Source organism: Dermacentor andersoni, chromosome 5 (genome assembly GCF_023375885.2).
Source record: "Dermacentor andersoni chromosome 5, qqDerAnde1_hic_scaffold, whole genome shotgun sequence".
NCBI classification, from domain to species: domain Eukaryota; kingdom Metazoa; phylum Arthropoda; class Arachnida; order Ixodida; family Ixodidae; genus Dermacentor; species Dermacentor andersoni.
Window position 1 is genome coordinate 3213014 of NC_092818.1, and position 18765 is coordinate 3231778.

The following is an 18765-nucleotide window of genomic DNA, read 5'->3' on the forward strand; positions in this document are numbered from 1 at the left end:
TAGTCGCCTTGTGTGAAATCGAACACAAAAAGATGTGCTCGCAAAACTTGTGCGAGAGTGTGGCACTCATGTGAGGGCAGCACCTTGTTGATCATCCGTAGGATCTGCTCTTAAGAAGTGCTTCGGTGGGGATCGCTAGTATGAGACTGCTCCTCCTCGCTGTAACTGTAATGGAGGTGTAAGTAATCTCTACAGATTCAGTGAGCTTCATACCATGCGAGAGAACAGTAGGGACGCAAACTGTCCGGCGACCTTACCTCCATTGGCCGCGCCGGCTAGTTTCCCGACGGTGGTGGTGACGGTGAACGGCGTTGTTGGGGGAGTCAGGCTGCGGTCTGAAGCTGGCGCGCCATTCCTACTATATTGACGGAAGGTATTCCGGGGTGGCGGGCCTGTGGTGCGTGCAGTATCGGGGTCTGTTGGCCAACGATCATCATAACTGTCACGTTCAAAATTAGGTGAAGCTGGTGGTGGGCCATATGTTGTCTGTCGGCACCGGCGACAAAAACGAGCAATGTGTCCTGAGGCGCCACAGCTGTAACACACAGGCGATGCGTAGCCAACATTGTAAACCTCAGGGTCAACCCTGGGACGCTGCGAATAATAAACACGGTCTTCCGAATTCTAATTCGTGGTGGTAGCTCGACGAGTGTGTTGATTGTGCATCCTGTCGTCAGGAAAGAAACGTCGGTGCTGTCGCAGCTGATTGACTCAACAGTCTGCAACGCCTGGCATGGCAGACAATGCAGACACAGCAGATGCATGTTCTTGAGGTTGGTTGGAAGCGCAACCAAGCCGTTCTACATCCGCCTCTTTGGTCTGTCGTTCAAGTTGTTCGCGGACAATTTGCCTTATAGTTGCCGCAAGGTCAAATTGAAAACTAGTTGTCGTTATAGTCAACGCTTGCCACCGTTGTGACATTCGCTAACCTGCCGAACTTTGGCGTGATACGGCGCAGCTTCGAGGCCTCAAATGGACGGCAATGCTTGATGAGGTCGGCGACCGAGGTGAGACTCTCCTTTCCGATTAAATCATTGTAAACATCGTTGGCTATGCCTTTGAGAAGGTGTCCAACTTTGTCCTCTTAAGACATTCGAGGATTGACCATTTTGCAAAGCTTCAGGATCGCCTCTGTGTACGTAGTACAGGTCTCACCTGGGACCTGAGCGTGCTGAAGCAATGTCTGCTCCGCCCGCTTCCTTTTCGTGGTGGAATCGCCAAAGCACTCTGTGAGGTCAGTAACGAAGCTGTCCCACGTTGTGAAGGTATCTTCATGGTTCTCGAACCACACTAGCGCAGTGTCTGTGAGGAACAGAATGACATTGTCGAGCTGAGCCGTGGAGTTCCAGCCGTTGTACTTGCTCACAAGCTTGTAGTGGGTGAGCCATTTCTCCAGGTACTCGCCGAATTTTCCTGAGAAAGGGCGGGGCTCCATCTGATGCATCCAGCTGCCAGTTCACACTGGAGGAGCCAGAGAAGGCTGTTGGTCGCCACCGTGGGACATCGGGATCTCAAGTGGTGTCGGAGGCAGTCGAGTGATGCGTTAGCTCCGGCATGGCACTTGCTACAGCAGCTCCGTCGTCTTGGTCGAAGTACCCAGCACCTCCACCACAAAACTGTTACGGTTAATGTTGAACCAGCTTTATTTAAAGGATGAGGTTGATGGTGAAGTAAAGATGGCATCCTGAGGCTGCGCCAGCTAACGTCTTCCTCCTCTTCTCCTTGCCCGGCTCATGCCGTAGCCATATGTTTGTGGGTGTATAGGACTGTGTGCCGTGGATTCTTGGCCCTATGACATGGTTTCTTTTCATTTTCTTACTACATGTTGCCGCGACGCCATCTGTGCCCAATCACGCTGACGACGAAGACGACGACCGCGTGTGTGCAAGCAAGGTGCTACAGAAAAAGAAGCCTGAACTGAATGCTCATTCTAACTGTCTCGATTAAATACCGGTCTCCACTCTTGTCTCAAGTGAGCCGTGATACTAGCGGAGGGGCTGGGTATCGCATCATTGCCTAATGATAGGGATGAATCCTGCGAGTAGCCCTGCATCCAGCTCTTCAAGACATCATCCACGCGTAGAGACACCTGTGCACCACGCAAGCCACCGCCTGCAAGGTCAGTGCCCGGAATTCGGTCTCTTGCAAGGAACTTTTTCAGCGACCTCACCGACTCAGGAAATGGGGCTTGCAAGTCAAACACAGGAGACTGTTCAAAACAATCTAGTCCCCAAAAGCTTCCACGATGACACGTATGAAGACGCCGAAGGCTGGCTGGACCAGTACGAATGCGTAGCTAAGGTCAATCAGTGGCGTCCGGACCAGAAGCTTTCCAATGTGTACTTCGCTCTTGAAGGTAGCGCAAGGACGTGGTTCCAAAACCGCGAGGCCAATTTGACAACGTGGGACGAATTTTGCCATCGGCTACTTGATACCTCCGGAAGCACTGATCGCCGAGATAATGCACAACGCCTTCTTGAGTGGCGCATTCAGAAGGCCAACGAAAGTCTCTCCATGTTTGCCGAGGACATGTCTCGTTTGTTTCGCCATGTGGATCCCAAACATGCCTGATTCGAAGAAGCTGAGCCATCTCATGCGTGGTGTCAAAGAACAACTATTCGCTGATCTCGTGCGTAGCCCACCTACAACAGTGGAAGTTTTCATTAAACAATCGAGCGGGCGCTCCAGCAGCGTTGCCGGCAATACGAACGCCTGACTAACGATGCACCTGCAGGAGCCGCGGTACTGACAGTGACAGACGAGACCTCGCTGCGTCAACTGATAAAAGACATTGTGCGCAAGGATATTGCGAAGCAAACTGTGACACCGAAGGAGTTTACTGTTGCTTCGGTCGCTGAAGTTGTTCGTCAAGAAATTCGGCAAGCATTTGCATCTCCTGAGCCACTCCCTGTACCTTGTCCCGAGCCGCGCTTCGAGCCACGCGCATATAGCTACGCAGACCCTGTCCATCGCCCGCTTTCTACCGTGCCAGTACAGCAGTACCACCAGCGGCCATCTATTGGTGCCTGGATACAGAGGGAGCATTTGAGGTGACCCCAGCTTCGCAGGACCGACGTATGGCGCACTGCTGATTGCCGACCATTGTGTTTTCATTGTGGCGAACCTGGACACATTTATCATTTTTGCCCTCATCGCCAGGGTGGCACTCAGGAAATGTCACCTGCCACTCTGCGGCAGTTTCCAGAGAGACATCCACGCTTCCATGACAGTGTCACTCGGGAACAAGGCAGCTCAGCTAATCTTTGGTCGCGCTCGGCGTCTCCATTACATTATTCTTTGCCGAGCCGTCGCAGTTTCGCCGATGTGGTAAGAGGCCGCTCTCCAAGCCCACGGCGGGGAAACTGAAATCAGTGACCTCCAGGGGGAAGGTTGCAAGTCGTTGAACTGCCAAAAATCCCCCATTATTACTGAGAAACGAGCAGAGCAACCCAGCGAAATGGAACGCCGACGAATTTGTTAGTGACGACCTACTCTTAACGATTGATGGACACGACGTAACAGCTTTACTTGATACTGGCGCAGACTTTTCGATAATGAGTGAGCAGTTGGCAGACCAGCTTAAGAAAGTCAAAATGCAATGGGGCGAGCCCTTATATTCGAAATGCCGGAGGCCAGGTAATGATACCTACAGGAAGATGTACAGCACGGCTCCAGATAGGAAATACAGCTTTTGTCGCCACTTTTATGATTTTAAAAGAGTGCTGCAGATCACTCATCCTTGGAATGGACTTCTTGTGGGAGTACGGCGCCGTGGTTAACATACAGGACAATGAAATAACCTTGTCAACTAGTACAGACACGAGCCACGACGAAGAGAGCCAACCTACATTGTTACATGTCGCCGACGACGACGTCTGCATACCACCACTATCATGCAGTCTTGTCTCCGTCAGTTGCGGAGAACAGTTTAAGAAGGACAATGTAGCCGAACAACTAACTGCACTTCTGTTCCATCAAGGTGTTGCCATTGCTCGGGGTATCGTCGGCCTAATCGGTGGTCGCACAGAGGTACTACTGACAAATTTTACCAATGAACGCCGGCACTTCAGTAAAGGCACCGCTGTGGCATACTTTGACGAAATTTACCACATCCAATACTGCTTTGCTGTAAACGAGGAATCAACCACCGATACGGTGCCACCTGCACCCGTCATCGACATTGACCCAGGTTTAGCGCCGCAACAGAAACAAAGGCTCGGGGAACTGCTTGACTATTTTAAAGACTGCTTCTCTACAACGTCGAGTGCGCCAAACGCCACTGACGAAACACCACATCATTACCTTAAAAACCTGAATATAGGTTGAACTTTTTTTCAAAAAGCCATTGCGAAAAGTCGACCGTCGACTTTTATATACCGGACTTTGGTGGAAAAACTATGGAAGTCTTGCAATAAAGGGTGGATGAAGTAAACAGCCGCCTTCGCCATCAGCAGCAGCTTGGCGTGGCAACATTGTGGCACCGGCATTTTGAGTTTCCATTGTCACAAAGTTATATTGGTTAAAGGCTGCTTTTTCACATTTTGTTTCAAAATCAGTGGAAGCCGACGTCAATTCAGCATCGCCTTCAAGAATAAAGTGATTGAGTACGTGGAAGCCCACGGCAACCTGGCGGCACAGCGCAAATTTGGAGTATCCAAAAAGAGCATTCGGTAGTGGCGGAGGCAAAAGCAATGTATTACAACTTGCAGCAACCAAAAGAAAACGTGATTTCGTGGGCGGATCGCAGTGCAGGCCGCAGAACTGGAAGACAAGGTTGCAGAGTTTGTCCGGGAGCTGCGTGTAAGATTGCTGCCTGTGACTGCCTATGGACTGGGCAGTGAAAAGCACTCGTCATCCGACGTTAGTTCGGATGACTCTGATCAAAGGCGTTGCTCTGATCTGGAGTAGCGCTTACGCACTTCGTGCCCTTCTGTGTACTGTACACCCGGCCAATTTTTAACAGTATCGCGCGACCATCGACCCACGTGTTTGTCAGCACCTTATCACGGCACGGAGCGGAGAAATAGCGAAAGTAAGCGCATATGTACACATGCGCACGAATCGATGGTCGCACAATACTGTTAAAAACTTGGCCAGGTGCACATGCAAGCAGCGTTTAAATAAATACTGTCACCATTGTGCAACTTGCTAAGTCGCATTTGTTTCAAGGTAAGGGTGTCTTTCGGTACTTTTGCCATTGAAAAATATTTTTTTCATTTTTAGAATTCGTTAGTTGGGGGTCGACCTATAGTCCAGTTTTTAGGGTACGGAGGAAACAGCAATACCCATCCGACAGCATCCGTATCGCGTGGCTGAGAAAGAGCGTGAAGCAATACAGCAGCAAGTCAAGAAAATGCTAGAAGGTGATGTCATCCAGCCATCAAAAAGCCCTTGGGCATTGCCTGTGGTACTCGTTAAGAAGAAGGATGGTAGCCCGCAGTTTTGTATTGATTATCGCAAGCTCAATCGGGTTACGAAAAAAGATGCGTATCCCTTACCACGCATAGACGATTCCCTCGACAGGCTACGACATGCACGTTACTTCTCATCCATGGACCTAAAAAATAGATACTGGCAAATAGAGGGCGATGAGCAGGATCGTGAAAAGACTGCTTTTGTGACGTCTCATGGGCTCTATGAATTCAAAGCTCTCCTGTTTGGTTTGTGCTCTGCCCCAGCGATGTTCCAAAGGCTAATGGATACTGTTCTCTCAGTCCTTAAGTGGAAGACTTGCTTAGTGTACCTAGACGATGTGATTGTTTATTCTGCCACATTTGATGAACATCTCAGACGGCTACGGTCAGTTCTTCAAGCCATACAGTCCGCTGGGCTTACCTTAAAGCCTGAAAAGTGCCACTTTGGCTATAAAGAACTACAGTTTTTGGGCCACGTTGTCAGTCACATAGGTATCAGACCTGATCCTGAGTGTTAGCGTTGGGGCACGCAGGAGTGAAGAGCTTTAGAATAGGGTTTTACGTTTGCGGATAGCGTCTTGCGCTGACAGCACCACTACGGCGTCAAAGAAAAGCTATTAGAAATAATAAAAAAATATATACCATTTTATGATAGGAATAGTAATTTTGACTTGCGTGTATTCGCGTTTAATTACAATTTAGAGGTCATTCTGTAAGCAACAAATTAGTTTTGAGCAAACCAACTTTACGTGCCTTCACAAGCCAAGCTTAGCCGTGTTATGCCTACGAGCTATAAAATCCACAATCGAATTCGGAATCAGCGGCATCTAATGAATCTTGATAACACATGCTAGTTGGGAGAAAGCGATAACCACAGTCACTTCTCCTAGCTTGCAAACTTCATGCGTTACCACGAATTGAACCCAGTTTGGTGCTAGGTTAGAGCCGTCGCTTCGATGGGTGCTGCCATGTTTGCTGACGCAAAGCTTTTGGGGCCGCTATTTGGGCTCCCGCTAAATCGGCGAAATAGCGTTCCCAACGCAAAACCCAGACACAGTTTGCGTCTTGCGCATGCGCAGTGGCTTCAACGCTATTTCTTTGGGGCCCCGAAACGTTTGGGGCCCATATTCTAAAGCTCTCTTTTGTGTTCAAGGAGACCACTATTAACCCTGTCAATTGTGTTCTGCTGGCAATCTGCAGGGCGACTCGGCCACAGGGACTAGCCGGCTGCGTATGGGTGCTGTGGTGGACCAGCTGGCAAAAGCAGCAGCCGGCACACTACCAGTCACCTTAGTGCTGGATGACCCTTGCGGCAACAGCTATGTGCAGAGTCTGTGTGCCCCGGACCCCGATCCAGCCCTGAGGGTGACTCACTATGAGCGCACTTTCGAGCAGAATGACGAGCTTGGGTTGAACGACATGAGGACTGAGGACTACTCTTGACTTCTGCCTGCATCCAGAAAAATTGTGCAACAGTGTGCCTGCTATGAAAGTAATTAAACCCATGAGAAACATTGTACAGCAATGTGCCCTTGCCTTCTGTGCATTGACCATGTCATTTGTAGTCCAGCTTAATCACCACTATTTTCACAAGCAGTTTTTGTACGCAGTTTAAATACAGGATTTCACTATTCATGCATTATCACACACTCGATAGAACATGCACACTGCAAGAATGCTTTAATAGCCTGGAATAACTTTGAGCTGGTCTGGGTGGTATGCTAGATTGATGTTCGTATTTTTCAGTGTCGTAGCTTACCTTGTCTCCTGTCAGTCTTATTCTTAGTGGTACTGAAAAGCATCGTCAATTAGCTACATGTCTATAGTGTGTGAATGTAAAGCATGCTGCTGGCACTTTACAGAAACCAGAAATAAAGACCCTATAAAATTGAAAGAACTAGGATAAGAAACAAGGAGAGATTACAATAAAAATAAATTCAAGGGGCACTTAGTTATCCCTATGTGAATGAATGCGAAAGCATTGCGGCCACATTCGACAACGTCCGGTGGCACCACTGGCGGAATCTCGTGACTGGAGCACCCTTGCCAGCAGAAGCACTGCAACATGACCAATGGTGTTCATCACAACGTGCGCACAACATAATGTCATGAATTCAATGCCCACCAAAGGTTATGAATTCATAGCCTTCTTGGACCACAGCATGGTCACGCCAACTACACCCGATTTTCCGCCGTATAATGCTTTCGCGTTAAAACTATCTGTCTCTGTGTATGGATGGTGGTGCTTTCCAAGAACAATGATGATAAGTTGTTGATACATTCCTCACATGCCATGAGTGTAGCCTTGGGAATGACATGAATACAATCATCTTTATACCTGCTGACTACACGGGTACTCTCAAAACACTGGTCTACGGCCAGCGATGTAAGTGCCAGGAAACCCTGTATACAACCAAAGCTAGATAAGTTGCAGCCGATGAGCTTGGATGGCACCTGCATATTAATCCTTCGGGTTAATTTTTTACTGATTGTGCTGAAAGGAACTTCAGCAGATGTTTGCTGTCTGCAAAGAATGCCCGAATTCACTTGATTGAATTCACTTGATCACGAGGTGCCAGAAAATAACTCAATCAGATCACTGGATCCAATACAGTTCATCTTTACTCTGATCTACACCTGTTGGAAGTAGAAGGTTTGAGCACAGGAACCCTACGACGTGTGTACAGCACATGTTGACACGGCAAGTCAAGGGGGGCATCATTTTCGCACACTGCGAATGTGCTAGATAAATCTTGCCATCGCAAGAACAAACAGCAGTTTTGCCGAGCACGATGTATCTACACTCATTGCTCATCTCGGTCACAGAGGCGATTCACAGGAAGTTAAACTGTCGCACTGAAAGCAAGAAAGTAGCTGCTAGGCATGTGTGTAGGCATGGCAAGATTGCATGTCTCATAACTGGCTGGGCCAGCAGTCAGGAGTCCAGTTTTCTTATTGCATTGGCATTCTTTGGGTACTTCACGCACTTTTCAGGGCCTATCTATCATCTATTTTTATATCAACTTTTCCTGCCTACCTGGGTCACTGGGTAGCTCGTGGTCAGATTGGTAGCACATCGGGCTGCTGTGCTGAGATAACAGGGTTTTAAACCAACCGTTGGAAGAACTTGGGTCACAGAGTATGTGGCAATGTGTACATACGTGCCGCTCTTTAAGGAACCTTTTGCTTGTCAACATGGGTCACTAGGCACAGGACTAGGTAGGTACCACTGTTTAAAGAAACTCTGACGCTGACTTGGAACACTGGGTATGCACCACTCTGTCTGTGCTGGTCTCCAGTGAACCTCCTTGATGCTGACTTTGATGCCAGTAGGTGTGTGCCACCCTTCAATGGATGTCTTTGATGCCAACTTGTATAACTAGGTATGGGAATGTGTCACCATACAATGACAAAAAAGATCCCTTAAATTTCTCCGATGCTGAGCAGAAATGAACTCGCATCACAAGAATTTTGACATTTTCAGACTGCGCCCCAAATATGCTGGGTATGTGCTGCTCTTCAGTGAAGGCCTTTCATGCCAATGCTTTAGCCAGCTGTGCCATTAATGCACTGGGTATGTGCCACTCTTCAAAGAAGGCTTCGCCAACTTGGATAAATGAATATGTACCACTGAGTGTGCGGCAAGCAAGGGAACAATTTTCGTCGTTCGTAGGCACTGGCATGCCACACTTCTTGGAGGCCATGCGCACACTTCTCGGCAGCGCCACTGAAACACACACCTTGAAAACACACGTGACAATGCTGATACTGTTTCAATTTTGGATCTTGTATTTCTTAGCAAAAATATGACAGAGCTCGATGTCCGAGTGGAGGAGGGCATATCAGACCACAAGCTTGTGCTGGTCAGTAGTAGGCTTGATAGTTGTGAAAGGAAGCACATTAAGCCCTGCAAAACTGTTAAAGACTTTATTAATGCCAACGATCAATCTATCCTTGATAAACTTTGGAAGCTGGTCGACAACTTACCAAAAACTGATGTTACCTCACTGTGGCGTGCGTTTGTGACCTGCGTTAACTACTGTATTGATGCCTTCGTGCCAACTAAACTTATTAAACCACAACAAAGAAGCCCATGGATTGAAAGAAAAATTATACATATAAAACGCAGGTTAAAATGCGCCAAAATATGCTGGAACAAAAACCCTGAAGTTATTAGCCACCTGCAAGTCCAGCTTTCAGACGCATTGTCTTTTGCTCGTCAAAAATATTTTTCCAATACTTTGCCGAATTACATAAAAACCAGTCCCGATAAATTTTGGCGATATCTTGGCAGTGGAAACACGCATTTGCAATAAGGCAACGCGACATTGTGATCACCGATCCTCAGGAAATATCTAACATAATGAATGAATATTTCCATTCTGTGTTCACCCGCGCTGATAGAGCCATGGAGGCTTCTTCTCCATGCCAAGTGTCAGACTTCATATCTTTTGAAAGTGTGTTTTCCTTATTGCTTAATGTTAGAAAAATCTGGGGGACCGGATGGCATACCAAATACTTTTCTTTACCGTTAGGCCTAGCCTGTTGCACACATCTCAACAGCTGTCTTTTCTTTATGAGCACAGCGACTTTACCTGATGACTGGCGTGTGGCTCGTGTCATTGCAGTCCACAAAAAGGGTGATCGCCTAAGCATTGAAAACTATCGTCCCATTTCGTTGACATCCACGTGCTGTAAAACACTAGAACACATCATCGCTCATTATATAACTAATTTTCTTGACAGTAACAACTTGCTCTATCCATTTCAGCATGGCTTTCGAAAGAAACTGTCAACATCTATGCAACTTTTAACAACTGTTCACGAAATCGCTCTAACGTTTGATTCTTCCGGACAAGTTGATCTTATCTTCCTTGATTTCAGTAAAGCGTTTGATCGCCTCCCTTATGGTAAACTTCTTGGAAAACTTACTAAGCTCGGCCTTCCTACATTTATAATAAATTGGATAAGAGCCTACCTTTCAAACCATAGTCAGTTCGTAGATGTTAACGGCCATGCTTCTACTGCATTACCAGTTCCGTCCGGAGTACCCCAAGGAAGCGTACTCAGCCCAATCCTTTTCTTAATCTATGTTGATGATATAACTAGCACAACTCATCCACACGTTAGCATCAGATTGTTCGCAGATGATTGTCTTGTCTTTAAAGAGATTACTTGCCTTGATGATCAAGTTCAGTTAAGCACTAGCTTAGTCAGACTTAATGAATGGTGCACCACCTGGTCTATGACCCTAAATGATGACAAAACTGTCTTACTTCGTGTCACGAACAAAAAGCAACCGACGGCATTTCCATATTGCATCAATAGTACACAAATAAAGGAAGTCTCTGAATATAAATATCTAAGCATAACGATTACCAATACTCTATCGTGGTCGAAACGTATTGCAAACGTTTGTGCATCCGCCTCTCGAAAGCTTGGCTTTCTGCGTCATAAACTGAAAACAGCACCTTCAAATTTAAAACTTCTAGCATACAGAACTTATATATTGCCAAAACTAGAATACGCCTCAATAGTATGGGACCCCTATTACATAAAGGATAAGCACAAGCTTGAAATGGTTCAGAGGCGAGCAGTGCGGTTCATTTTCAACAAGTTTAGGTCCACTGATTCGCCGTCACAACTTGGCAGCGGCGGCAGCAACGTGTCTACATCACTAACGGCGAAACTGCTCCTGTTGCAGATCGTACTTCACCTTCCTGAGCACTCCTGCGGCCGGGAACCTGGAAAACCGACAGTTCTGCTGCTGGGAACCTACGGCATTTTGAAGCCATCACCACTGAGCTTGATCATCGAATGCCAGGTGTGCTACTGTCTGCGCAATCTGCCGTCAGCGCGCTGCCGTCAGCCCTGAGACAATCTGCGCAGGCGCTGACTGGGAGCCCGTACAAGATAAAACGCGAGCACTTGGACCGTTCGGCTACTTGGCAGCGGCGGCAGCAACGTCTCTACATCGCTAACGGCGAAACTGCTCCTGTTGCAGATTGTACTTCACCTTTCTGAGCACTCCTGCGGCCGGGAACCTGGAAAACCGACAGTTCTGCTGCTGGGAACCTACGGCATTTTTGAAGCCATCACCACTGAGCTTGATCATCGAATGCCAGGTGTGCTACTGTCTGCGCAATCTGCCGTCAGCGCGCTGCCGTCAGCCCTGAGACAATCTGCGCAGGCGCTGACTGGGAGCCCGTACAAGATAAAACGCGAGCGCTTGGACCGTTCGGCTACTTGGCAGCGGCGGCAGCAACGTGTCTACATCGCTAACGGCGAAACTGCTCCTGTTGCACATTGTACTTCACCTTCCTGAGCACTCCTGCGGCCGGGAACCTGGAAAACCGACAGTTCTGCTGCTGGGAACCTACGGCATTTTTGAAGCCATCACCACTGAGCTTGATCATCGAATGCCAGGTGTGCTACTGTCTGCGCAATCTGCCGTCAGCGCGCTGCCGTCAGCCCTGAGACAATCTGCGCAGGCGCTGACTGGGAGCCCGTACAAGATAAAACGCGAGCGCTTGGACCGTTCGACTACTTGGCAGCGGCGGCAGCAACGTGTCTACATCGCTAACGGCGAAACTGCTCCTGTTGCAGATTGTACTTCACCTTCCTGAGCACTCCTGCGGCCGGGAACCTGGAAAACCGACAGTTCTGCTGCTGGGAACCTACGGCATTTTTGAAGCCATCACCACTGAGCTTGATCATCGAATGCCAGGTGTGCTACTGTCTGCGCAATCTGCCGTCAGCGCGCTGCCGTCAGCCCTGAGACAATCCGCGCAGGCGCTGACTGGGAGCCCGTACAAGATAAAACGCGAGCGCTTGGACCGTTCGGCTACTTGGCAGCGGCGGCAGCAACGTGTCTACATCGCTAACGGCGAAACTGTTCCTGTTGCAGATTGTACTTCACCTTTCTGAGCACTCCTGCGGCCGGGAACCTGGAAAACCGACAGTTCTGCTGCTGGGAACCTACGCCATTTTTGAAGCCATCACCACTGAGCTTGATCATCGAATGCCAGGTGTGCTACTGTCTGCGCAATCTGCCGTCAGCGCGCTGCCGTCAACCCTGAGACAATCTGCGCAGGCACCAACTGGGAGCCTGTACAAAATAAAACGCGAGCGCTTGGACCGTTCGGCTACTTGGCAGCGGCGGTAGCAACGTGTCTACATCGCTAACAGCGAAACTGCTCTTGTTGCAGGTTAGTGCAATATTACTTAAAGTTGAACTGGATTGTGCCAAAAGCCACTACCGCTGCTGCCTCCTCTGCTGTTATTGATTGCTTGTCTGAACGTACTTTGTGCCATTTTGCTGAAATGTCCGATCACGAAAACCAAGTGTCTAGCGTGTGTTCGTCCTGTAAGTCACCTATTTGTGACGATGGGCCGAGAGGGACATGCACGGAGTGTCAATACGCATATCATTTTGGTAAATGTGCGGGCGTGACGGAGAAATCATTTAGAGCAAAAAACAATGCTGCAAAGCAATCGTGGTGCTGTCTCATGTGCAGGGAAAATGTTTCTCGCAGAAGTAGCAAAGTAGGCAATGATCCTGATCTTGATGTCAGGCATGCTCTTGCCTCTATCCTCGAGAAACTTGATAATTTGCCAGAATTAACAAAAAAAGTAGCAGAAATGGAAGAATCTGTGCAACATATGTCTAAAAAGTTTGATAAATTTGAAAGACATGTTTCCCGCCAGGACACTGAGATCAAGGTGCTGAAGAAGAAAGTAGTGGAACTAGAAGCAAACGACGACATGACCCAAGTAGTGCAAACAAAGCTGCAACAAGATGTTAACGACCTTGAGTACCGAAGCAGGAAGCTTAACTTGGAGATACACGGCATTGCGGTTGCACCCAACGAAAATCTACTTTCCTTATTATACGCGATTGCCCCGAAGCTTGAAGTCCCGCTCTTAACGGCAGAAGACATTCAAACAATACACAGATTGCCTGCTCGACAGGGTAGGACGCCGGGAATAATCGCACGTTTCGCCAGACAACAAGAGACTCATGGCTGAAAGCTAAGAACAAAGCTAAAAATGGTGAACCGCGCATCATTATCCAGGAAAACATGACTCGATATAACAGAGACTTGCTTCGAACTGCGAAAGAAAGGGCAAAAGATAGCGGTTATCGTTTTGTCTGGCATACGAATGGGAAGATCCTCGTCCGCAAAGATCAAGGAATGAATGTAATTCATATCAAAGGAGCAAACGACCTGGACGATCTTAAATAAGTACTACGTAAGCACAGTACGTCAAGAAAGAAAAAATGATACAGTGTCCGTATCACCTTCCGAATGACCTGAACTGCATTGCTTCGTCTTTTTCATCTGCATCCATTAAAGCGGTACATATCAATGCACGATCAGTGAAAAATAAAGCAGAATTGCTAGAAGAATTCTTTGGTGAGTTTCAATTTAAGTTCTCTGTGATAATGTTGAGTGAAACATGGAGCACTAGCGCAGATAATGTCTATAGAATGGCAAATTATAGAACATACTACCTTAACAGACCTGTTGGTCGTGGTGGGGGAGTAGCACTACTGCTGGATGAGAATGAAAATTGTGAAATTTTGAACCCGTTCAGTACAATTACACTGGATTATGAGATAATGTCATTGTGTTTGGGTAAATTTCTTTACTCTGTCTGTTACCGCCCACCAAGTGGAAATGTAGCTTCTTTTTTTAAATTCGACGACAATTTTTTGTGTTATGTAGCAGACGGTGGTTACACGCTTATTGCTGGAGGTGATTTCAACATAGATTTGAGCAGTGATAATCATTGTACTAGAGAATTTAAGATGTTATTGGCTTCGAATGGTTTTATGAATGTGCTCGAAACACCTACTAGAATAGCAGCTGAAAGTCAGTCTACTTTAGATTTGTTCATTACAAATTTCTCCCATCCTAAATTCGAGACTGGTGCCTTATCATGCCCTATCAGCGACCATCTACCAGTGTTCTTGTGCATGGAGACAGTAACCGAAACACTAAAACAGTCAAAAGGTATTACATACCAACGTATAACCAATGTTACTCTTGATAATTTTTGGGATGCTGTTAAGCAAGTTGATTTTACGTATATTGCTTGCCTTAATAATGCCAATGAAGCCTATGATAAGTTTATTCATCTCTTTAAACAGCTATACCACTCCTACTTTCCCTCTAAAACATGTAAACAATCTCAAAAAATTCGCAAACCGTGGATCACCCCTGAGTTGCGGAATGAAATTAAGTATAAAAATAAGCTATAAAGAAGGTTTATAATGACACGTGCCGCAGAAGATCTGCATTTATTTGAACAGTTTCAATATAGGTTAACAAAGACACTGCGATCAGCTCGAACGGAATATTACTCCACATATCTAGACGTGAAGAAGGGCTGCCATTATGTGATTTGGACCTGTCTAAACTCACTGCTACATTGTAATCAGTCACAAAACCATGTGCACAATTTAAATATTGGTGGTAAAGAGCTAACGGGAACTAAACTCGCAAACGCCTTCAATGATTCTTTTACAAATAGAAAAACTAATGGGTCGTTGTCAGAAATATATGAGTACATAAACTTTCATAATGATAATACAGTATTTTTAGATCCTGTGACAAGGGATGAAATACTAACTGTTATACTCAGCCTAAATAATAGTAGATGCCGAGATATTGACGACATTCAGTTAAAGCCTGTAAAATATGTTGCAGATATCATAGCGCCAACCATCACACATATTTTTAACCTTTGTTTAGCTACATCGATAATTCCAGAACAAATGCAGATTGCAAAAGTAACTGTTTTATTTAAAAAGGGAGATAGAAATGACTTCGGCAATTATAGACCTGTGTCCGTACTACCTGTCTTCTCCAAAGCACTAGAGAAAATTTTGCACTCTAGATTTACTAAATTTATAGATAAATACAATTTGCTAACACCATGTCAATTCGAATTCCAAAAAAACAAATTTACTGAACTGGCGCTCTTAGAACAAAAAGAGTATATTCTGTCACAATTTGAAAACAGATCTTTTGTGATCGGAATGTTCGTCGACTTCTCGAAAGCATTTGATCTTGTAAACCATGAATTACTTCTAGAGAAACTATGGTACTATGGAATCCGAGGACAGGCTGCAAAACTAATAAAATCTTACTTGTCTAAAAGGCAACAAACGGTTAACATACATAATGCATATTCAGAAGTAAAACCTGTTTATTCTGGTGTCCCACAAGGCAGTATATTAGGACCACTACTTTTCAGCATTTACCTTAATGACATTGTAAACATTAACCCAAATGCCAGATTCATAACATATGCAGATGATACAAGCATTTTTTTCTCCGGAAGTGACATTCACGAACTGATACAATCGTGCAACACGACGATGATCTCGCTGGAAAAATGGTCCCAGTCTAATCATATGCATGTTAATGAGGGCAAGACAAAAGCGGTAATCTTCAGGACGAAAAATAAACTTGTTCCTCCTCACAAAAGTATCCTATTTAACTCCAAACAAATAGAAATAGTTGACTATTTTAAATGTCTTGGTGTAGTATTTTCTTCAACTTTGTCATGGACAGCACATGTGGACCAAGTTGTCAAGCAATTCGCTAGAATAACTGGCGCAATTGGCTGCATTAGATACATTCTTCCTAAACCAATTAAACTGCTTCTCTACAACTCATTATCTTATTCTCACATTAACTATTGCGAGCTGGTATGGGGCACTGCAACACCGTCCTGCCTACAGAAAATTTATATTTTGCAAAAAAAGTTTCTTCGCAATGTCTTTAATGCAAATTACGGAACAACCACCAAACGCATTTTTCTTGAAACTGATATAATCAAAATTTTTAATTTGTATCAGTATTGGCTCAGCGTTCGTTTTAAAATAGAAACAAGAAATAATATAAGTAACATTCGGCATCTAGCAAACTTACAAGAAAATAAAAAGAATTACCCTTTTAGACACCCCGAAAACTGGTTGGTGCCAACAACATGCATCAATACCGGGAAAGAGCGCCTTCAACAAACACTTCCTTCCCTACTCAACGCGTACGAATCTGCTTACATCAACTTGTTTACCTGTACCCAACGAGATATACGTGCCATATGCAATTCATATGCAAAGGAATGTGCCACTGAATCATCATTAGGTATAGTTAATGCTTAATATAGGATGTATTCTTTGTCATTTGTGCTTTTATTTGATTAATGTTATTTGACGATTATGTTAAGTGTAATCCTGCTTGTGACGAAGCAACTTGGTTTCTGCACATGTAAGTGCAGATAAGATTTTGTTTAGTCTTCGTATGTTCTTGCTATATCGTTCTTCTTTTTTTTTCTTTATCATGAAGCCATCATGTCTGCGATGAGATTGCCTGTCGCTGCTGCTTTGTATTTCGGGGCTGCGGCCGAGTCAAGCTGTTTATGACAGCTTTTTCTGCAGCTCCCCCTGTCTGTATTTTTTGAGGCAGAATTTTGAGGCATTATAACTAATGACCGAAAACCATATCCCTACCTTAGAAGCACGAAGAACTGTGGCACGACTAAAATTTATTTTCGCTATGTACGAAAAGTCGCTTGAATTTAATGGACGAACATACATTCAATGTTACCTGTCAGTGCGTCTTGACACTGTCACGCTCACAACTTGCTCCCTTTCCGTGCACGCACTAACCTAATTAAAATTCGTTCTTTCCTCGTACTGTTGTTCAGTGGAATGATCTACTCTCAGAAATTTTCTCTGCTGATAATTTTGAGCAGGCACTACTCATGTATTTTGCACAATGATATGGACTGTTATTTTTCCCCCTCTTTTATTCGTGTTATTTTTACTATCGCCTATGCAAGTGCATTTTGTTCTGATGAGAACTTGTTATTTTGATGTGATATTGACTATCCCAGTGCATTTTTCTGATGGTGTGAATATCGTCCTTTGCAATACAAAAAGGCCAACTTGTTACTTTTTTTTTCCTCTTTGCTCTCATCCTTTTTCTGTTCCATATGTCTAGCACAAGAGCACATATTATTCTTGTCCTACATGAGTGTTTGCAGAAATACACCCACCTGCTTGGTCTGTATAGACTGCAGTATGTACAAATAAATGAATAAATTAGCTGGTGCAGCATGTCCAGAAAGAAGCACGAGAGAAGAGCCCAGCTGTCCCATGATGCATTTCTCAGCGTTTGCATGCGCTGGCACGCCATTCATCGGAGGTCACGCGCAGACTTTGCGATGGCGGTGTTAGATGGCAGTGTGTGTTCTTAGGGAAGCACAAAAGAGGAGTCCCGCTGCAGTACACACCTCATACATAATTTGTTTCGACTGTGGCAATACCTTGCATTGCTATGCTGATTCAATGCTAACGCATTGCTGTCGACAGTCATTGTGAGATGAGTCCTGCCACAATTTTTTTTTTCAGTTTCACATTAGCTATCAGAAATAGCAAAGAGCACCTGTCTATGCAAGGTAAGGTATTGCACACAACATGTAAACTATTTGTACCATGGTTTCTACAGAATACCACTTTCGTATGGTGCATGCTATGCCGGTAAGTCTGGCAGACGTTCGAATGTGCAAAATGCAATAGAGGGACTGTAGACTCTTGGACTAGTTGGTCATGCATATGTATCATTGTGCTGAGCGGGAAAATTGTCTGGAAAAGAGAGGTCAGGTGGATTTATTGAAACCTTCCTGTGAGCAACAGAAGTGTGCATGCACTGGGACATGCACCTAAGATGAAGCGGGCGCTGGACATTTCTGAGAGGAGGAGGAGGAGGAACTTTATTATTGCAGAAACTGTTGCACGGTTTATTCCTGGGTGGTTCCCTCTGTCAGGGCTCCACCGGCGATCGCGGCTCTACGGGCCTGATCGAGGGTCGCCAGTTGGCTTCCCAGGTCCAGTTCGGAGAGTCTCGCCTCCCAAGACCACGTAGTGAGTGTGTGTGTTGTGACTCGTGGCGAAATTACGTCGCCCGGACGGTCGGTACATTCGTGTGTTATGTGTGCGAGTGTTGCTGTGTGGTTGCCACACCAGGGACATGTCCGGGACGTATAACTGTCTGGGGAGATTGCGTGTAGACGAGACAAGTGTGGGTATGTGTTAGTTTGCAGGCGGCGCCAGTTCCTTGCCTGGAGCTTATTGAGAGCTTTGTGTGGGGGAGCGTATTGCATTCTTCCGAGACGTTGGTCCTGTAGTATTTGTTGACCTGTTGTTAATAACTCGTGGGTCGCTCGTCGGTCTGTTGGGGACTGAAGAACGGTGTGGTCTGCCGCTCGGCTAGTGAGACCTCGAGCTGCGCAGTCCGCCTCTTCGTTTCCCCGCAGGCCTCTGTGCCTGGGGCAC

At 46.0% G+C, this 18765-nt stretch overlaps 1 protein-coding gene across 2 annotated transcripts in view; it reads left to right on the forward strand.

Moving 5' to 3' along the window:
• Positions 1–17594, forward strand: part of Zpr1 (zinc finger protein Zpr1) — a 50537-nt gene extending 32943 nt beyond the window's left edge. The window contains exons 3-4 of one of the 2 annotated variants that reach the window (XM_055070096.2): positions 6615–6906; positions 11119–17594. In XM_055070096.2, the coding sequence (XP_054926071.1) occupies positions 6615–6857 (243 nt within the window). In that variant the 3' untranslated portion in view covers positions 6858–6906; positions 11119–17594. Of the gene's footprint in view, positions 1–6614; positions 6934–11118 lie in introns of those variants that run through there. The other variant, XM_050177352.3, reaches the window with a different exon arrangement.
• The last annotated feature ends 1171 nt before the right edge of the window (positions 17595–18765 follow it).